Here is a 21,030-nt window from a genome sequence, read left to right as displayed (position 1 = left end):
CTGCAGACACTTCCCTCACTAATGACTGTGCTGTGCTGGATATCCTGCTACTTCCTGACCCCTGCAGACACTTCCCTCGCTAATGCCTGTGCTGTGCATCCTGCTGTCACCTGACCCCAGCAGACACTTCCCTCGCTAATGCCTGTGCTGTGCATCCTGCTGTCACCTGACCCCAGCAGACACTTCCCTCGCTAATGCCTGTGCTGTGCATCCTGCTGTCACCTGACCCCAGCAGACACTTCATTCACTAATGCCTGTGCTGTGCATCCTGCTGTCACCTGACCCCAGCAGACACTTCCCTCGCTAATGCCTGTGCTGTGCATCCTGCTGTCACCTGACCCCAGCAGACACTTCCCTCGCTAATGCCTGTGCTGTGCATCCTGCTGTCACCTGACCCCAGCAGACACTTCCCTCGCTAATGCCTGTGCTGTGCATCCTGCTGTCACCTGACCCCAGCAGACACTTCCCTCGCTAATGCCTGTGCTGTGCATCCTGCTGTCACCTGACCCCAGCAGACACTTCCCTCGCTAATGCCTGTGCTGTGCATCCTGCTGTCACCTGACCCCAGCAGACAGTTCATTCACTAATGCCTGTGCTGTGCATCCTGCTGTCACCTGACCCCAGCAGACACTTCATTCACTAATGCCTGTGCTGTGCATCCTGCTGTCACCTGACTCCAGCAGACACTTCATTCACTAATGCCTGTGCTGTGCATCCTGCTGTCACCTGACTCCAGCAGACACTTAATTCACTAATGCCTGTGCTGGATAACCTGCAACTACCTGACCCCAGCAGACACTTCCCTAACTAATGGCTGTGCTGTGCTGGATAACCTGCAGGTACCAGACCCCTGCAGACACTTCCCTCGCTAATGCCTGTGCTGTGCATCCTGCTGTCACCTGACCCCAGCAGACACTTCTCTCGCTAATGCCTGTGCTGTGCATCCTGCTGTCACCTGACTCCAGCAGACACTTCATTCACTAATGCCTGTGCTGGATAACCTGCAACTACCTGACCCCAGCAGACACTTCCCTAACTAATGGCTGTGCTGTGCTGGATAACCTGCTGCTTCCTGACCCCTGCAGACACTTCCCTCGCTAATGCCTGTGCTGTGCATCCTGCTGTCACCTGACCCCAGCAGACACTTCATTCACTAATGCCTGTGCTGTGCATCCTGCTGTCACCTGACCCCAGCAGATACTTCATTCACTAATGCCTGTGCTGTGCATCCTGCTGTCACCTGACCCCAGCAGATACTTCATTCACTAATGCCTGTGCTGTGCATCCTGCTGTCACCTGACCCCAGCAGACAGTTCATTCACTAATGCCTGTGCTGTGCATCCTGCTGTCACCTGACCCCAGCAGACACTTCATTCACTAATGCCTGTGCTGTGCTGGATAACCTGCATCTACCTGACCCCAGCAGACACTTCCCTCACTCCTGGATGTCCTGTGCTGGATAACCTGCAGGTACCAGACTCTGGCAGACACCGGTCTCGGATCCATAGAAACCTAGCGTTCAGCCAAATTACATTATTATCCAGTGACTGGAAGTCAGTCTCCTTCCATCTCTTTTCTCCGTTTCCATAGAAACCATTAAATGCTCTGGTGCAGGATTAACCCTCTCAGTCCCAGGAAGCAGCATGCCCAGACCTGTAATGTTTTCTAGCAGTAAAATAGTTTCAACCTAAATTAAGCCCCATACACACTTTTAATGTCACGGTTAACACTGTTCAACTGAGCGGTGTGTGCTATCAAAGAGAGGAGGAGGAACCATGGGGTGGAGTCTGGCGGGCACAATGGCCCCGTTCATAGACTGTCATTTAGCGATCTTCTGTGGCGATTTGCTAAATGACATCACAGGGCAGCTGTACATACGCTAGGTGCTGAATGACTGCCTCTGTTGAGGGTTATTCATTGTGTGTACAAGGCTTTGGTCCAGCCATGGCTTGTTCCCTGCAACAGATGAGCACAACAGTAGGTGAGGTATGAGGGAGGCAGAATACAGGAATAAGTCTTCAGCGACACACTGGCAGAGCTTCTCTATGCCGTCTTTAGGGCAGCTAATAGCACCCATTTATCTTCCCTGCAAGGGAAGCTGTCCCTCTTGTGCGGTGAAAGGCTTTCACATCAGTATTCGCAGCAATGTCAGAGCCCCGGGTACAAATCACAGACTCGGCGGATAAAATCCCAGCAAAGATCCATGCCATGTCTGGCTATCACCCCCACCGGAGTACATAAAGTAACTGTCACCGCAATGTCACCATTTATGTCAGTGCTGTGATGAATGCCGGAATGTCTTGTTCAGCAGTAGCTGGGCCTCTTCTGGCACATCTTCATTTGTTGTTAAAGATAAAATAAACCATTCATGGAATCTTTAAAGGAGTCATCAGGCAAATATCATTCCTCCGTGCTCTACTTATCCGGGGCTTCCTCCAGCCGCTGGCAGCTGACATGTCCCTCAATGCAGCTCTGCGTTCAGCCGCCGGCCCGGGGTCCCTGCCGGTGCAGAGGATGACCTCTTCTAGTGCGCCTGTGCGAGCGCCACTGTCAAGAAATCCACGTTGGTCCGCGGTGTACTGCGCAGGTGCAGTAGTTCTGCGCCGTACACCGCGGACACCGTGGACTTGATTGATAGCGGTGCAGTAGAGACAACCTCGGGGTCACCCTCTGCACCGGCGGGGACCCCAGGCCAGAGGCTGAATGCCGAGCTTCGTTGACGGACATGTCAGCTGCCAGGGGCTGGAGGAAGCCCCGGGTAAGTAGAGTTTATAAGGTATTATTCACAAGTTGAATAACTCACAGTTGGAGAGATAAAAAATGCCCAAGTATCTCTTTGCTAGCTGCAAATTGCTGGTCATGTTGCCCCTGTGCCAGTTTATAAAACTCCTTCAGATCACCTTACTGGGAGGGTCTTTGATGGTGTCCCAGTGCCTTGTGGGCGGCTCTAGCACTTAGTGGGGCGTTCCTGGGCTGGTTATGAAATGTAAGGCTACTGGGAGTGTCTTTGATGTTGTCCCAGTGCCTTGTGGGCGGCTCTAGCACTTAGTGGGGCGTTCCTGGGCTGTTTATGAAATGTAAGGCTACTGGGAGTGGCTTTGATGCTTTCCCAGTACCTTGTGGGCGGCTCTAGCACCTAGTGGGGCGTTCCTGGGCTGGTTATGAAATGTAAGGCTACTGGGAGTGTCTTTGATGTTGTCCCAGTGCCTTGTGGGCGGCTCTAGCACCTAGTGGGGCGCTCCTGGGCTGTTTATGAAATGTAGGCTACTGGGAGGGTCTTTGATGGTGTCCCAGTGCCTTGTGGGCGGCTCTAGCACTTAGTGGGGTGTTCCTGGACTGGTTATGGAATGTAAGGCTACTGGGAGTGTCTTTGATCGTGTCCCAGTGCCTTGTGGGCGTCTCTAGCACTTAGTGGGGCGTTCCTGGGCTGGTTATGAAATGTAAGGCCATATGGCTCTTCCTACCGTAGTGGTTTGGTGTCAGAGGATGTGTTCTTAGTATGGTACTTCTCAGGTAAAAGAAAAAATGAAGGCTATAACTGAAATAATAGCATGTATAAATAAACTATTGGATTTCGGTCTGAAAGCTGTAGTCTCATTTCTGCCCATGTATTATGATTACATAAAGTCTACAAGACTTCCACATCCCTTGTCCAATTTTTAAAAAGACCTGCAGTAATTGTACACAAGGCTGGGGAGGCAGTCAGGTTGGGAGCAGCCGTGTTTGTTTACTGAATGAAATGTTCTGCATCACAGTTGTGATATTATTGAAGCTAAAGTCAATCTAAACCTGAAAATGATAAAGCCAGCTCAGGGTTAGTACTGGCTAGTTCAGCACTGCCCTTCAAGTTTCCATTACAGCAGCAGTTTTCACTTAGACTAACAATAATGGGATTCTGTGATCCCGATATGCCCTATTGATTTATTCAAGTGTTAATTTGTGACTGTAAGACTCCTCTAATGGTGGCTGTGATATGGCAGCGGTGCTATAGTGAGATTAGGGCTGATCCTCTGACATGAATGAAGAGGGGACAGGATGGCAAGCTGAGTTTTTAGTAGTGAGAAAGATAAATTCATCCAAACTACCACATTCTGTGCAAATCTTCTCATACTTGTCAAAGGAAAAGGCCAATAACACACAAGTGGACAGAACTGTATAGTGGACGCTTATCACAGAAACTCAGTCACAGGGACCAGTTAAAGAACAAATGTCCTTATACAATAAAATACACTTATCCACAGCCTCTCTACTGAGTAGTTTAAAGAATGACTGTCACTTCCTGTCTGGGTGGGAAATATGAGCAGATCTCCATGAAGTCGCCCTAAATCCAATATGACTATTGCTGTTCTCTATATGGTAAATGTCTCAGCCATAGAGCACTCACTTTGCACGACAGAGCAGCCAATTGTAATCATTTACCTCCCAGTGTTGGGTTGGGGACCATGACTGCATCCCAGTTAAAGGACAACTGAACGGAGAAGAATATGGAGGCTGACCTATTTATTTCCTTTTAAAGTTGCCCTGAACTCTTGCACAGGACAGAGAGAAAACAGAGAAATGCACCCTGTATGTATTTAGAGAGTGTAGCCTGTCTAATTCCACCTCATCTGTGACTAATCACCACTGTAATTTGATCTTTTCAGCTCCGGAATCTCCTTTGCCATAGCAGAGCTGCTAATCTGTAAACACAGTATACCCTATGTCTGCTTCCATGAAAGCAGGAAGTAGACATACTGCAGATTTATTGCAGAATTTGAATCAGCTGTAACAAAGAAATGTTTTCTGTAAAGGTTATTATGCAGGTTTCTTTTAGAGCAGAGAGGAAGTTCTTAGTTCAGGTCTGCTTTAAGGAGAGCGGTTTGCTGTTTTTATTACTTGTGCTTTGTAAAAGCACTTATCCTTTGGATGTCAGTTCTTGGTGTCTGACTGTGGCAAGTTGACATCATAACCGGAGTTCCCAGCAGATAAAGGAATCCACTTGGTGACTCAGTAAACAAATGCAGTGACTGAATCGCTCCTATTGACTAAACTGGCAGTAAGAGGTCTATTTATAAAATTACATTAAAAGTAAGTTTAGCATGTAGAACATAAAAATACTAAAGCTGTGAAGTGATGACATCATAAGAATCACTCTATAACACTCCACAAGAATAGCTTCATCACCCTTAAGGTGGCAAAGTCTGATTATCTACGCTGGCATTACTGGGGCACCGTTCACTACAAAGTGCCCAAGTCCAACCAAATTTGGGATATAGGCCTTGATTCATCAAGCTGCGCTGTTTAATGTGAGGGAGCACTTGCTATGCACACCTTACATAGCAGCACTCGTTGCTAAGTAAGGAGCATGGCTTCCTTAGTTACGTACGTAGCTTTAACTGCGGGCGGTCCTGTGATACTTCACTAGCGGCTGCTACTATGTTAATTAACACATAGTAGCGACCACTAGTGAACTGTCGCGATACTTCACAGGACCGCCCGCAGTTAAAGCTACACGCGTTGCTATGTAAGCAATGCACGTAACTAAGGAAGGCACGCTCCTTACGTAGCAGTGAGTGCTGCTATGTAAGGCGTGCATAAGGTGTGCCCCCTCACATTCAGCTGTGCTGCTTTAGCAGCGCAGCTTGATGAATCAAGGCCTTAGTCCCTTATTTATTGCAGAATTGCAGCAGAGATTTCTGAGTCCCGTCCGCACAATCCCGTCAGTACTGCTCCATCATTATCAGAGGTGATGACATTGCTGAACCAAGAGCTAGAGCTAAGGGTTATTTCACCTGTAATATCCTGCGGGTGATTTATATTCATGAATGTCTGGAGGTGTGTCCTATGTTGGCCAGACCGTGCTGAACAAGAGACTATGGCCTCAATTCATTCATCAATTTCATCAATGAAACTTTCAATAAATCTATAACAACTTAGTGAATTCAAAATTAGATTTTACCCATGAGGTAAATTATCAAACGTTTGATAAAGTGTTTGATAAAGCTTAGTGAATTGAGGCCACTGTCTGATGCACTGTCCTATCTCCACATACCACCAAACCGGTTTACAAAGCCAGTCTATATAGCCTATAAGATAATCGTGCTGTAATATGTACGAACAGAGGCGCCAAGCAGAGTAAAACAATGTTCTAAAAATGATAAAAAGAGGGAAGTCGAGGTGGACTTGCCTCCCTCTGGTAGTGGACATATACTCAAATGCAGAGTAAAAAATATACAATTAATAGCTCCATAAAATCGCAACGCGTTTCGCGGTCAACAATCCCGTTTCATCAGGCAGTACAGGAGCATATAAAACTGGTTCAGGTCCATAAAGCGTGTGAGCGCCTCTGTCACGCTTTATGGACCTGAACCAGTTTTATATGCTCCTGTACTGCCTGATGAAGCGGGAATGTTGACCGCGAAACGCGTTGCGATTTTATGGAGCTGTGAATAAATTGTATATTTTTTACTCTGCATTTGAGTATATGTCCACTACCAGAGGGAGGTAAGTCCACCTCGACTTCCCTCTTTTTATCATTTTTAGAACATTGTTTTACTCTGCTTGGCGCCTCTGTTCGTACATATTACAGCACGATTAAGGCCACCCCTGGTGGAGGGGTTCTTTCCCCATTTCCTATCTACAGAGAGCGACTTTTATACCTGAGTGGGGTCAGGTACTAATACTCCCCACCTGCCTGTCAAGTGGTTACCTGATGGTAACCCACCTTTGTGAGTATAAGAACCTTTGACATTACATTATATATTGAGCTTACCAGACAATATTGCACTATTGGGCTCTTGGTGTCCTCTGTTTTGTTTTTACAAGATAATGGTGGGTTTACTAGAATAGTCACATGCAGTGCCATAGCCAGACATCAACCAGCAGCAGCTGCACAAATCCTGCAGTAGAATGCCCCCATACAGTTCTCACCCTTTACCGAGGATTACCACCCAACATCAGTACCGCGTACTCCCCACCAAGCTACTACAATCCACTTACTTTGTTGTATAGGGCTGATGATTTCAACCCTGCCTCATTTGCCTGCTGCCCAGCTCAGGTCTGGATTAGAAGTGTCTTCCTGTGACCTGATGCCTCACGATTAGTATTAATACTGTACCCCCAACAATCAGCAGCGGTAGGAGAACCCCAGCCCAGCTCTCTATAACGGGCCTGTTCACAATTGCCACTTGGAAGTTGTTGGTTGTCAGTGAGTGTGTTATGGTCTGTTACATTGTCTCGGTTGCAGGTAATTTAATAGAATGTCATTGACACCGATACGTGGCCAGTCTGTCCTCCTAATGTGACTCTTTCCTGTTCCCTTCCAGTTGATGACAAAACACCCGGTGAAGCGGCTGGGCTGCGGGCCGGAGGGTGAGAGGGATATAAGAGAACACGCTTTCTTCAGGAGAATCGACTGGGAGAAGCTGGAAAACCGAGAAATCCAGCCGCCCTTCAAACCCAAAATAGTAAGTGAGAGCGACTCTATGCCGATGTCCTGGAGACTCGGAGCGTTCTGGCGGCCATTATTGGCACTATTGCTGTGTGTGACATGGGGTGATGAAGGTGATGTCACCATAGATATCAGATGATGTGGAGCAATGGCGGGTGGTCCTGGCCACTGAGAGTCTTTGTTTTTCACTCTGTATTTGCTTCTCATCTTTTATTGTCTTGTGCCTGTACAGACTCTTCTAGTATCCACAGTAACAAGTTAGGCATTGCCGTGGTGGGAGGTCTCTGCTATTTTCTGTGCTTGAAATGCTTACATAGACCCAGCAAGTTTGTCTGTAGCTCTTTCCCAGCAGCGTGTAGATATGACCACTTCTCATTATACATCGTGGATACTTCAAGAGTTTCATCTTCTCTCTCCTGGCTCTTGAATATCAGATGTATCAGAAGGAAAACCACAAGCAATTCGAAAGAGTCAGTATAGGGAAATGTAATACGCAGCACATGTCATGCAAGAGGAAGGACCCTACAGCACCTTAAAAATTAACCTTTAATGGGTATGCATTAAAAGAAGTATGTACAAGAATACTGGTATAGAGGTATCCAACATATAACAGTTTGGAGCAGACGCTAGAGGGGTGTACATGAGAAGCACAATGCACCTCCTATCCGAGGGTTGACAGTGGTCTAGTGTTGCACATCAACTCAAAAGAGATTGGTTTTGTTGCACACAAATCCCAGACCCAACACTTGGCCTGCTGGTTGGAGTCCAAGAGGGAATATCTGGTCCATCGGGCAAAATAAGACCATGTGCAGGTGCTATACAGCTATACCTAACATGTTTCACTCAGAAATAGAGCTCACAGCTCTGACTTGGGCTACATCTATATCTTACGTGCATTATTGTTTTCAATAAAAGGGGGTTTGTTTCATGTACACAGAAAGAGTACAGGACCGTTGTAATTATAGCCATTTCTGAGTAAAGTGTAAGCACCAAGAAATATATTAAATTTTAAGGAAAAACAATACTTGTACTCCATGCAGATTGGTATTCGCTGCAAAGGCAGAGCTAACGAACATAGCACTATATTGGATGGTAAGGCGGAGCTAGTTAAAATGGCTCCCCCTTAGCCAGCCCACAAGGCAAATGGGAGTGGCATATTTTCCCCTTTGCTTAAAAAGCATCCTTGTCACAGTGTTCAAGACAAGCTGCTCTTCCATCTTTGAGTTCCCTAAAGGGATATAATGAGAGGTTTTCTGGTGCTGAGTGGTCACCCAGTACAAATTTACTGCAGCAGACCCCGTATCTATTTACCATAAAAGGTTAACCTCCTCACGAGCGGACACCTTCACCCCCCTTAAGGACCTGAGCATTTCTTGCATGGGGGGGGGGGCATTTAGAGAGACAGGCATATACAGTATAGATAGCTAGGCATGGGTGTCCCTAGTATTACCAGCAGCCATTACTCACCTCCCCAGATCCAGTGATGAGCAGCTCTACCCCCCTCCACTCTGCCTGGCATACCTGCTCGCACTGTCGCTAAGTTCCGGGTCCCAGCTGGATGATGTCATCAAGCCAGGACCCGACATTAGAGGCAGAGCTAGCGGGGATGCCGGGGAGAGTGGAGGGGAGCGACAATCGCCGGGGGAACATGAGTCCCGGTCCTCTTTTTCCCCTCCTACTGCTGCTGCTTACAGTGATGACGACGATTGGCTGGCGTCCGTACTGGTCACGTTATCAGGAGCCAATCGCCATGGGTCCTGATCAGTGAGGGGAGATAATCTCCCCACTCAGGTGCGCATGATCGCAGCGGGAGCAGAAAAAGCGGGTGGCGTAAATCCTACGTTGCATCAAGCTTAGGCAGCCACAAGTGCAGCGTAGGCTTTACTATGGGTGGTCCCCAGGAGGTTAAGCTGGACATGAATAGATTGCACACGTGTAGTCATTATATAAACACCGCTGAATAAGCCATTTAGTTGATTGAAAGCAGTAGGTAATGCCTGGAGCGTCGCAGCATTGGAGATGCAGATATCATCTGTGATGTGTCAGGAAGTTGGAGAGTATCTGCTAGGCACACCTGGCTGGTTATACATATGCAGAAGATCTCAGACAGGCGTGTATGGAAACAGTTATTCATCCTGAATATTGTGATGGATTGGGCTTGTCAGTGGCTGGGCACGTTGAATGTTCCCACTCTGCAGGAAAGCAGGGGGTTGTTGTGTGCAGGCTGGGATGTGTCTGGCTGTGACGGCACTTTCTGAAGCTCAATCTTCTACCTATTATCGCTTATCTCCTGTCTGTTAATGCTCTCACTGGAACGGCGGCGGGGAGAGATGTGACTGGACGCTGTGAGCAGCTTGTCAGCAGCCAGAGACCGGCTTCTTACCACGCTGCCGATACACAGGCTCAGATTTAAAGCAGACCCAAACCAAACATTTTTTTATTTCAAAATCTTTAGTTGCACCACTCTGACACATACAAAGATAAATAAACACTCCTTCAAGCCCATGAGCATTTCAGTGCATGCTTTTCACCCTTCTCTTTGCATAACTAGGGTTATACAGGTGGCAGCCATTAGCAATTCCTCCTTTGCTGGACACCTCCTCCTCCACCAGTCTGCCGGATTATTTCCCGGCAATATGAAAGGAAGGGAGGGGTTCCTCCAATAAATGTAAAATATTTTATATTTGTCATCATGCAGCTGAAAAAAGGCTGCTGTTTATTATTATAATTTAGAAAATAGATTTTATTTCTGAAATCTTGTATTTTTAATCTGGGTCCACTTTCACTGTAACATGTTTGGCTGCTGTCACTATCCCCCCCCCCCCCCCCCCCCCCAATACAGTACAATCCCCATCTCTGTGCAAAGGATGCAAAATGGCATCCAGCTTCTGACTGCCCACCGCGATCACTTCTCACCTGAGTCTAGCTGGGAATATCACAATTGTTTTTTTACAAACCTTCAGTCTTTGGTGCCGGGAATGGCGACAGCAGTAACACTTGGGATTGGGAACTTTTACTTATTGATGCTTATATAAATATAATGGATATATGGATGAGTAAACATTCCAGCTGCCATTCATCTGGGCATCGACTGATGTTTCTAGATTCCTTTTAGTAGAGCTACATCTTCTATTGACAGGATTAACCTCAGATTGTGAGAAGGGTTCGTTTTGTGGATTCTTTAAAAGGTTCGGCATAGAGTTCGGTGATGGTGCAACGCTTGCTTTGGCAAGGAAAGGTTTCAGATTAGTTGCAAAGGTGGGGAGATTGTGGTTACTAAGAGATTACAGTTTAGTGTTGAACACAGGAGACAAGGTTAGGGATAGAAGAGGAGAAAGGTTAGCTTGTGACAAAGAAGACAAATAACATTGTAAGTGCAGGATTATTGAACAGCAAGAGCCAATATTTGAACTCGGTCTCCTGAAAGGGAGTAGAGTTGAGGTTAGACCCACTAGGGAATTAACTTTAATGTAAGGCTTAGGAGAATGGTAAGGTTAGTGTTGCGCATAAGAGGAGAAAAGCGTACTGGTAACACAGGACCGGGTGTGGTTGGTGTTAGCGCAGGAGAGGGAGAGATAAAGTTACTGTTAGCACAGGAGGGGGATGAGGTTGGTGTTAGCACAGGAAGGGTCACAATGCTGGATACAAACGGTGCGTTCCTGCACTCGATTCCCCGCTCGATTCCTGGACACTCGATTATTTCCGACATGTTCAATGCCCGTTTCGATGGATCGTTAGGTCGATTTGGCATACTTTGCATGAGAATCGACCTAACAATCATCGAAATGCGCTTGGAAATGCTCGGAAATAATCGAGCGGAACATCGAATGCGGGAACGCACAGTGTGTACCCAGCATAAGGTTAGGCATAGAAGAGCGGATTAGTTAAGTGTTCAGAACAGGAAAAGGTATAAGGTTAGAATTAGGCAGAGGAAAGTGTGAGTATCAAGTGTCAGGCAGGAATAGATAAGGAGGTTATTGTTAAGAAAGGATGGGGGGGGGGGGGGATTAGAGTTTAGATTTAGACTTAGAAGAGTGGGATGAGGTCAAGGTTAGGCACAGGTGAGCGGGATGAAGTCAAGGTTAGGAACAGGTGAGCAGGGTGAGATCAGGGTTAGGTGCAGGAGAGCTGGACGAGGTTAGGGTTAGTAACAGGAGAGCAAGACAAGTTCTTGATCAGGTGCAGGAGAGTGGAGGGAGGTCAAGGTTAGATGCAGGAGAGCAGGACGAGGTCAGGGATAGTCACATATAGGCACAGGAGAGCGGAGCAAGGTTAGGTTCAGGGGAGAGGGAAGAGGTCAGGGTTAGGCGCAGGGAAGTGGGACAAGGTCAGGTGCAGGAGAGTGAGACAAAGTCAGGGTTAGGTGCAGGAGAGCGGGATGAGGTCAGGATTAGGTGCAGGAGAGCAGGATCAGGTCAGGGTTAGGTGCAGGAGAGTGGGATGAGGTCAGGGCTAGGTGCAGGAGAGTGGGACAAGGTCAGGGTTAGGTGCAGGATAGAGGGACAAGATCAGGGTTAGGTGCAGCAGAGCAGGACGAGGTCAGGGTTAGGTGCAGGATAGCGAAGCAAGGTCAAAGTTAGGCACAGGAGAGTAGAGCAAGGTCAGGGTTAGACGCAGGAGAGCTGGACAAGGTCAGGGTTAGATGCAGGAGAGCGAAGCAAGGTCAGGGTTGGGTGCAGGAGAGCAGGACAAGATCAGGTTTAGGCGCAGGAGAGCTGGACAAGGTCAGGGTTAGGTGCAGGAGAGCGAAGCAGGGTCAAGGTTAGGTGCAGGCGAGCAGGACAAGGTCAGGGTTAGGTGCAGGAGAGCAGGACGAGGTCAGGGTTAGGTGCAGGAGAGCGAAGCAAGGTCAAGGTTAGGTGCAGGAGAGCAGGAAGAGGTTAGGGTTAGGTGCAGGAGAGTGGAGCGAGGTCAGGGTTAGACGCAGGAGAGTGGAGCGAGGTCAGGGTTAGGCGCAGGAGAGCTGGACGAGGTCAGGGTTAGGTGCAGGAGAGTGGAGCGAGGTCAGGGTTAGGCACAGGAGAGTGGAGCGAGGTCAGGGTTAGGCGCAGGAGAGCTGGACGAGGTCAGGGTTAGGTGCAGGAGAGTGGAGCGAGGTCAGGGTTAGGCGCAGGAGAGTGGAGCAAGGTCAGGGTTAGGCGCAGGAGAGCTGGACGAGTTCAGGGTTAGGCACAGGAGAGTGGAGCAAGGTCAGGGTTAGGTGCAGGAGAGCAGGACGAGGTCAGGGTTAGGTGCAGGAGAGTGGAGCGAGGTCAGGGTTAGGCGCAGGAGAGCTGGACGAGGTCAGGGTTAGGCGCAGGAGAGTGGAGCGAGGTCAGGGTTAGGTGCAGGAGAGTGGAGCGAGTTCAGGGTTAGGCACAGGAGAGTGGAGCAAGGTCAGGGTTAGGTGCAGGAGAGCAGGACGAGGTCAGGGTTAGGTGCAGGAGAGCAGGACTAGGTCAGGGTTAGGTGCAGGAGAGCAGGACGAGGTCAGGGTTAGGTGCAGGAGAGTGGAGCGAGGTCAGAGTTAGGCGCAGGAGAGTGGAGCGAGGTCAGGTGCAGGAGAGCTGGACGAAGTCAGGGTTAGGTGCAGGAGAGTGGAGCGAGGTCAGGGTTAGGCGCAGGAGAGCAGGACTAGGTCAGGGTTAGGCGCAGGAGAGCTGGACGAGGTCAGGGTTAGGCGCAGGAGAGCTGGACGAGGTCAGGGTTAGGTGCAGGAGAGTGGAGTGAGGTCAGGGTTAGGCGCAGGAGAGCAGGACTAGGTCAGGGTTAGGCGCAGGAGAGTGGAGCGAAGTCAGGGTTAGGCGCAGGAGAGTGGAGCGAGGTCAGGGTTAGGTGCAGGAGAGTGGAGCGAGGTCAGGGTTAGGCGCAGGAGAGCAGGACTAGGTCAGGGTTAGGTGCATGAGAGCAGGACAAGGTCAGGGTTAGGTGCAGGAGAGTGGAGCGAGGTCAGGGTTAGACGCAGGAGAGCAGGACTAGGTCAGGGTTAGGTGCATGAGAGCAGGACAAGGTCAGGGTTAGGTGCAGGAGAGTGGAGTGAGGTCAGGGTTAGGTGCAGGAGAGCAGGACAAAGTCAGGGTTAGGTGCAGTAGAGTGGAGCGAGGTCAGGGTTAGGCGCAGGAGAGTGGAGCGAGGTCAGGTGCAGGAGAACTGGACGAAGTCAGGGTTAGGTGCAGGAGAGTGGAGCGAGGTCAGGGTTAGGTGCAGGAGAGCAGGACGAGGTCAAGGTTAGGTGCAGGAGAGTGGAGTGAGGTAAGGGTTAGGCGCAGGAGAGTGGAGCGAGGTCAGGGTTAGGCGCAGGAGAGCTGGACGAAGTCAGGGTTAGGTGCAGGAGAGTGGAGCGAGGTCAGGGTTAGGCGCAGGAGAGCAGGACTAGGTCAGGGTTAGGCGCAGGAGAGCTGGACGAGGTCAGGGTTAGGTGCAGGAGAGTGGAGCGAGGTCAGGGTTAGGCGCAGGAGAGTGGAGCGAGGTCAGGGTTAGGCGCAGGAGAGCTGGACGACGAGGTCAGGGTTAGGTGCAGGAGAGTGGAGCGAGGTCAGGGTTAGGCGCAGGAGAGCAGGACTAGGTTAGGGTTAGGCGCAGGAGAGCTGGACGAGGTCAGGGTTAGGCGCAGGAGAGCTGGACGAGGTCAGGGTTAGGTGCAGGAGAGTGGAGCGAGGTCAGGGTTAGGAGCAGGAGAGTGGAGCAAGGTCAGGGTTAGGCGCAGGAGAGCTGGACGAGTTCAGGGTTAGGCACAGGAGAGTGGAGCAAGGTCAGGGTTAGGTGCAGGAGAGCAGGACGAGGTCAGGGTTAGGTGCAGGAGAGTGGAGCGAGGTCAGGGTTAGGCGCAGGAGAGCTGGACGAGGTCAGGGTTAGGCGCAGGAGAGTGGAGCGAGGTCAGGGTTAGGTGCAGGAGAGTGGAGCGAGTTCAGGGTTAGGCACAGGAGAGTGGAGCAAGGTCAGGGTTAGGTGCAGGAGAGCAGGACGAGGTCAGGGTTAGGTGCAGGAGAGCAGGACTAGGTCAGGGTTAGGTGCAGGAGAGCAGGACGAGGTCAGGGTTAGGTGCAGGAGAGTGGAGCGAGGTCAGAGTTAGGCGCAGGAGAGTGGAGCGAGGTCAGGTGCAGGAGAGCTGGACGAAGTCAGGGTTAGGTGCAGGAGAGTGGAGCGAGGTCAGGGTTAGGCGCAGGAGAGCAGGACTAGGTCAGGGTTAGGCGCAGGAGAGCTGGACGAGGTCAGGGTTAGGCGCAGGAGAGCTGGACGAGGTCAGGGTTAGGTGCAGGAGAGTGGAGTGAGGTCAGGGTTAGGCGCAGGAGAGCAGGACTAGGTCAGGGTTAGGCGCAGGAGAGTGGAGCGAAGTCAGGGTTAGGCGCAGGAGAGTGGAGCGAGGTCAGGGTTAGGTGCAGGAGAGTGGAGCGAGGTCAGGGTTAGGTGCAGGAGAGTGGAGCGAGGTCAGGGTTAGGCGCAGGAGAGCAGGACTAGGTCAGGGTTAGGTGCATGAGAGCAGGACAAGGTCAGGGTTAGGTGCAGGAGAGTGGAGCGAGGTCAGGGTTAGACGCAGGAGAGCAGGACTAGGTCAGGGTTAGGTGCATGAGAGCAGGACAAGGTCAGGGTTAGGTGCAGGAGAGTGGAGTGAGGTCAGGGTTAGGTGCAGGAGAGCAGGACAAAGTCAGGGTTAGGTGCAGGAGAGTGGAGCGAGGTCAGGGTTAGGCGCAGGAGAGTGGAGCGAGGTCAGGTGCAGGAGAACTGGACGAAGTCAGGGTTAGGTGCAGGAGAGTGGAGCGAGGTCAGGGTTAGGTGCAGGAGAGCAGGACGAGGTCAAGGTTAGGTGCAGGAGAGTGGAGCGAGGTAAGGGTTAGGTGCAGGAGAGTGGAGCGAGGTCAGGGTTAGGCGCAGGAGAGCTGGACGAAGTCAGGGTTAGGTGCAGGAGAGTGGAGCGAGGTCAGGGTTAGGCGCAGGAGAGCAGGACTAGGTCAGGGTTAGGCGCAGGAGAGCTGGACGAGGTCAGGGTTAGGTGCAGGAGAGTGGAGCGAGGTCAGGGTTAGGCGCAGGAGAGTGGAGCGAGGTCAGGGTTAGGCGCAGGAGAGCTGGACGAGGTCAGGGTTAGGTGCAGGAGAGTGGAGCGAGGTCAGGGTTAGGCGCAGGAGAGCAGGACTAGGTCAGGGTTAGGCGCAGGAGAGCTGGACGAGGTCAGGGTTAGGCGCAGGAGAGCTGGACGAGGTCAGGGTTAGGTGCAGGAGAGTGGAGTGAGGTCAGGGTTAGGCGCAGGAGAGCAGGACTAGGTCAGGGTTAGGCGCAGGAGAATGGAGCGAAGTCAGGGTTAGGCGCAGGAGAGTGGAGCGAGGTCAGGGTTAGGTGCAGGAGAGTGGAGCGAGGTCAGGGTTAGGCGCAGGAGAGCAGGACTAGGTCAGGGTTAGGTGCATGAGAGCAGGACAAGGTCAGGGTTAGGTGCAGGAGAGTGGAGCGAGGTCAGGGTTAGACGCAGGAGAGCAGGACAAGGTCAGGGTTAGGTGCAGGAGAGTGGAGTGAGGTCAGGGTTAGGTGCAGGAGAGCAGGACGAGGTCAGGGTTAGGTGCAGGAGAGTGGAGCGAGGTCAGGGTTAGGCGCAGGAGAGTGGAGCGAGGTCAGGTGCAGGAGAACTGGACGAAGTCAGGGTTAGGTGCAGGAGAGTGGAGCGAGGTCAGGGTTAGGTGCAGGAGAGCAGGACGAGGTCAAGGTTAGGTGCAGGAGAGTGGAGCGAGGTAAGGGTTAGGCGCAGGAGAGTGGAGCGAGGTCAGGGTTAGGCGCAGGAGAGCTGGACGAGGTCAGGGTTAGGTGCAAGAGAGTGGAGCGAGGTCAGGGTTAGGCGCAGGAGAGCAGGACTAGGTCAGGGTTAGGCGCAGGAGAGCTGGACGAAGTCAGGGTTAGGTGCAGGAGAGTGGAGCGAGGTCAGGGTTAGGTGCAGGAGAGCAGGACGAGGTCAAGGTTAGGTGCAGGAGAGTGGAGCGAGGTAAGGGTTAGGCGCAGGAGAGTGGAGCGAGGTCAGGGTTAGGCGCAGGAGAGCTGGACGAGGTCAGGGTTAGGTGCAGGAGAGTGGATCGAGGTCAGGGTTAGGCGCAGGAGAGCAGGCCGAGGTCAGGGTTAGGCGCAGGAGAGCTGGACGAGGTCAGGGTTAGGTGTAGGAGAGTGGAGTGAGGTCAGGGTTAGGCGCAGGAGAGCAGGACTAGGTCAGGGTTAGGCGCAGGAGAGCTGGACGAGGTCAGGGTTAGGCGCAGGAGAGTGGAGAGAAGTTAGGGTTAGGCGCAGGAGAGTGGAGCGAGGTCAGGGTTAGGCGCAGGAGAGTGGAGCGAGGTCGGGGTTAGGCGCAGGAGAGCTGGACGAGGTCAGGGTTAGGTGCAGGAGAGTGGAGCGAGGTCAGGGTTAGGTGCAGGAGAGTGGAGCGAGGTCAGGGTTAGGTGTAGGAGAGCAGGACGAGGTCAGGGTTAGGTGCAGGAGAGTGGAGCGAGGTCAGGGTTAGGCGCAGGAGAGTGGAGCGAGGTCAGGGTTAGGCGCAGGAGAGCTGGACGAGGTCAGGGTTAGGTGCAGGAGAGTGGAGCGAGGTCAGGGTTAGGCGCAGGAGAGCAGGACTAGGTCAGGGTTAGGCGCAGGAGAGCTGGACGAGGTCAGGGTTAGGCGCAGGAGAGCTGGACGAGGTCAGGGTTAGGTGCAGGAGAGTGGAGTGAGGTCAGGGTTAGGCGCAGGAGAGCAGGACTAGGTCAGGGTTAGGCGCAGGAGAGTGGAGCGAAGTCAGGGTTAGGCGCAGGAGAGTGGAGCGAGGTCAGGGTTAGGTGCAGGAGAGTGGAGCGAGGTCAGGGTTAGGCGCAGGAGAGCAGGACTAGGTCAGGGTTAGGTGCATGAGAGCAGGACAAGGTCAGGGTTAGGTGCAGGAGAGTGGAGCGAGGTCAGGGTTAGACGCAGGAGAGCAGGACTAGGTCAGGGTTAGGTGCATGAGAGCAGGACAAGGTCAGGGTTAGGTGCAGGAGAGTGGAGTGAGGTCAGGGTTAGGTGCAGGAGAGCAGGACGAGGTCAGGGTTAGGTGCAGGAGAGTGGAACGAGGTCAGGTGCAGGAGAACTGGACGAAGTCAGGGTTAGGTGCAGGAGAGTGGAGCGAGGTCAGGGTTAGGTGCAGGAGAGCAGGACGAGGTCAAGGTTAGGTGCAGGAGAGTGGAGGGAGGTAAGGGTTAGGCGCAGGAGAGTGGAGCGAGGTCAGGGTTAGGCGCAGGAGAGCTGGACGAGGTCAGGGTTAGGTGCAGGAGAGTGGAGCGAGGTCAGGGTTAGGCGCAGGAGAGCAGAACTAGGTCAGGGTTAGGCGCAGGAGAGCTGGACGAAGTCAGGGTTAGGTGCAGGAGAGTGGAGCGAGGTCAGGGTTAGGTGCAGGAGAGCAGGACGAGGTCAAGGTTAGGTGCAGGAGAGTGGAGCGAGGTAAGGGTTAGGCGCAGGAGAGTGGAGCGAGGTCAGGGTTAGGCGCAGGAGAGCTGGACGAGGTCAGGGTTAGGTGCAGGAGAGTGGAGCGAGGTCAGGGTTAGGCGCAGGAGAGCAGGACTAGGTCAGGGTTAGGCGCAGGAGAGCTGGACGAGGTCAGGGTTAGGTGCAGGAGAGTGGAGTGAGGTCAGGGTTAGGCGCAGGAGAGCAGGACTAGGTCAGGGTTAGGCGCAGGAGAGCTGGACGAGGTCAGGGTTAGGCGCAGGAGAGTGGAGAGAAGTCAGGGTTAGGCGCAGGAGAGTGGAGCGAGGTCAGGGTTAGGCGCAGGAGAGTGGAGCGAGGTCGGGGTTAGGCGCAGGAGAGCTGGACGAGGTCAGGGTTAGGTGCAGGAGAGTGGAGCGAGGTCAGGGTTAGGTGCAGGAGAGCAGGACGAGGTCAGGGTTAGGTGCAGGAGAGCAGGACGAGGTCAGGGTTAGGTGCAGGAGAGTGGAGCGAGGTCAGGGTTAGGCGCAGGAGAGTGGAGCGAGGTCAGGGTTAGGCGCAGGAGAGCTGGACGAGGTCAGGGTTAGGTGCAGGAGAGTGGAGCGAGGTCAGGGTTAGGCGCAGGAGAGCAGGACTAGGTCAGGGTTAGGCGCAGGAGAGCTGGACGAGGTCAGGGTTAGGCGCAGGAGAGCTGGACGAGGTCAGGGTTAGGTGCAGGAGAGTGGAGTGAGGTCAGGGTTAGGCGCAGGAGAGCAGGACTAGGTCAGGGTTAGGCGCAGGAGAGTGGAGCGAAGTCAGGGTTAGGCGCAGGAGAGTGGAGCGAGGTCAGGGTTAGGCGCAGGAGAGTGGAGCGAGGTCAGGGTTAGGCGCAGGACAGCGGAGCGAGGTCAGGGTTAGGCGCAGGAGAGCAGGACTAGGTCAGGGTTAGGTGCATGAGAGCAGGACAAGGTCAGGGTTAGGTGCAGGAGAGTGGAGCGAGGTCAGGGTTAGACGCAGGAGAGCAGGACTAGGTCAGGGTTAGGTGCATGAGAGCAGGACAAGGTCAGGGTTAGGTGCAGGAGAGTGGAGTGAGGTCAGGGTTAGGTGCAGGAGAGCAGGACGAAGTCAGGGTTAGGCGCAGGAGAGTGGAGCGAGGTCAGGTGCAGGAGAGCTGGACGAAGTCAGGGTTAAGTGCAGGAGAGTGGAGTGAGGTCAGGGTTAGGCGCAGGAGAGCAGGACTAGGTCAGGGTTAGGCGCAGGAGAGCTGGACGAGGTCAGGGTTAGGCGCAGGAGAGTGGAGAGAAGTCAGGGTTAGGCGCAGGAGAGCAGGACTAGGTCAGGGTTAGGCGCAGGAGAGCTGGACGAGGTCAGGGTTAGGCGCAGGAGAGCTGGACGAGGTCAGGGTTAGGTGCAGGAGAGTGGAGTGAGGTCAGGGTTAGGCGCAGGAGAGCAGGACTAGGTCAGGGTTAGGCGCAGGAGAGTGGAGCGAAGTCAGGGTTAGGCGCAGGAGAGTGGAGCGAGGTCAGGGTTAGGCGCAGGAGAGTGGAGCGAGGTCAGGGTTAGGCGCAGGACAGCGGAGCGAGGTCAGGGTTAGGCGCAGGAGAGCAGGACTAGGTCAGGGTTAGGTGCATGAGAGCAGGACAAGGTCAGGGTTAGGTGCAGGAGAGTGGAGCGAGGTCAGGGTTAGACGCAGGAGAGCAGGACTAGGTCAGGGTTAGGTGCATGAGAGCAGGACAAGGTCAGGGTTAGGTGCAGGAGAGTGGAGTGAGGTCAGGGTTAGGTGCAGGAGAGCAGGACGAAGTCAGGGTTAGGCGCAGGAGAGTGGAGCGAGGTCAGGTGCAGGAGAGCTGGACGAAGTCAGGGTTAGGTGCAGGAGAGTGGAGTGAGGTCAGGGTTAGGCGCAGGAGAGCAGGACTAGGTCAGGGTTAGGCGCAGGAGAGCTGGACGAGGTCAGGGTTAGGCGCAGGAGAGTGGAGCGAGGTCAGGGTTAGGCGCAGGAGAGTGGAGCAAGGTCGGGGTTAGGCGCAGGAGAGCTGGACGAGGTCAGGGTTAGGTGCAGGAGAGTGGAGCGAGGTCAGGGTTAGGTGCAGGAGAGTGGAGCGAGGTCAGGGTTTGGTGCAGGAGAGCAGGACGAGGTCAGGGTTAGGTGCAGGAGAGTGGAGCGAGGTCAGGGTTAGGTGCAGGAGAGTGGAGCGAGGTCAGGGTTAGGCGCAGGAGAGCTGGACGAGGTCAGGGTTAGGTGCAGGAGAGTGAAGTGAGGTCAGGGTTAGGCGCAGGAGAGCAGGACTAGGTCAGGGTTAGGCGCAGGAGAGCTGGACGAGGTCAGGGTTAGGCGCAGGAGAGCTGGACGAGGTCAGGGTTAGGCGCAGGAGAGCTGGACGAGGTCAGGGTTAGGTGCAGGAGAGTGGAGTGAGGTCAGAGTTAGGCGCAGGAGAGCAGGACTAGGTCAGGGTTAGGCGCAGGAGAGTGGAGCGAGGTCAGGGTTAGGTGCAGGAGAGTGGAGCGAGGTCAGGGTTAGGCGCAGGAGAGCTGGACAAGGTCAGGGTTAGGTGCAGGAGAGCAGGATGAGGTCAGGGTTAGGTGCATGAGAGCAGGACAAGGTCAGGGTTAGGCACCTGGAGAAAAGAAGATTAGAATTGAGCAAGGATTGGATGTAAGGTACGGACTGGAGAAAGCCCAGAGAGTTTAGGGTTGAAGCAGGCAGTGGGTGTAATGTCCAGTGGTACTACAAACATAAATCACTCCATTAATTCCAACTCCTAATTAATGAATGACTATATTGCAAGGTGATGGCACATAGCAGAATCTTGTGACACACTGATTCCCTTAGCTGCACTTGGATGTGACTAATATCAGATCTCCCGATGTTGTGTTGATCACACAGCAGTGTGACATCTGGCTTATCTGTGGAGCCGCTGCGTGTGATGACAACTCTGCTTTATATAGAGGTATGAAGAACCCTGGGTGACGGACGGAAACTGTGTGGAGTCAGGGAGTTAAAACTGAGCCTGATGTAGGAGGATAGTCATCAACACATCGTCATGCTGGTACTGCTGATTCTGTGGCCATCAGGGGGTGACACTCTGGCCCTTTGCAGTTCCCGCTGATAAGAAACTCACCTGGCAGCGCTCAGACCAGCAGACCATTGGTGAAGTTAGCGGGGGGCCCTTTGGAAGAAGTGAGGCAAGAAAAGGATAGGTGGTCATTTCAACAAGCACAGGCGGCTTCTAGCTAAGTAACATGGC

General features: G+C 52.8%; 1 protein-coding gene across 2 annotated transcripts in view; it reads left to right on the top strand.

Annotated features, from left to right (window-relative positions):
- The window catches only part of PRKCA (protein kinase C alpha), a 535,637-nt gene that overhangs the window by 500,143 nt on the left and 14,464 nt on the right, over positions 1-21,030 (top strand). For both annotated transcript variants that reach the window (XM_068262584.1, XM_068262583.1), the window contains one exon: positions 7,305-7,445. In XM_068262584.1, coding sequence (XP_068118685.1) covers positions 7,305-7,445 — 141 coding nt within the window. The remainder of the gene's footprint in view (positions 1-7,304; positions 7,446-21,030) is intronic.

The sequence above is a fragment of the Hyperolius riggenbachi genome, chromosome 12, assembly GCF_040937935.1.
Source record: "Hyperolius riggenbachi isolate aHypRig1 chromosome 12, aHypRig1.pri, whole genome shotgun sequence".
NCBI lineage: Eukaryota > Metazoa > Chordata > Amphibia > Anura > Hyperoliidae > Hyperolius > Hyperolius riggenbachi.
Note: the sequence above shows the minus strand (reverse complement) of the source record. Positions and strands in the feature narration are given on the sequence as shown.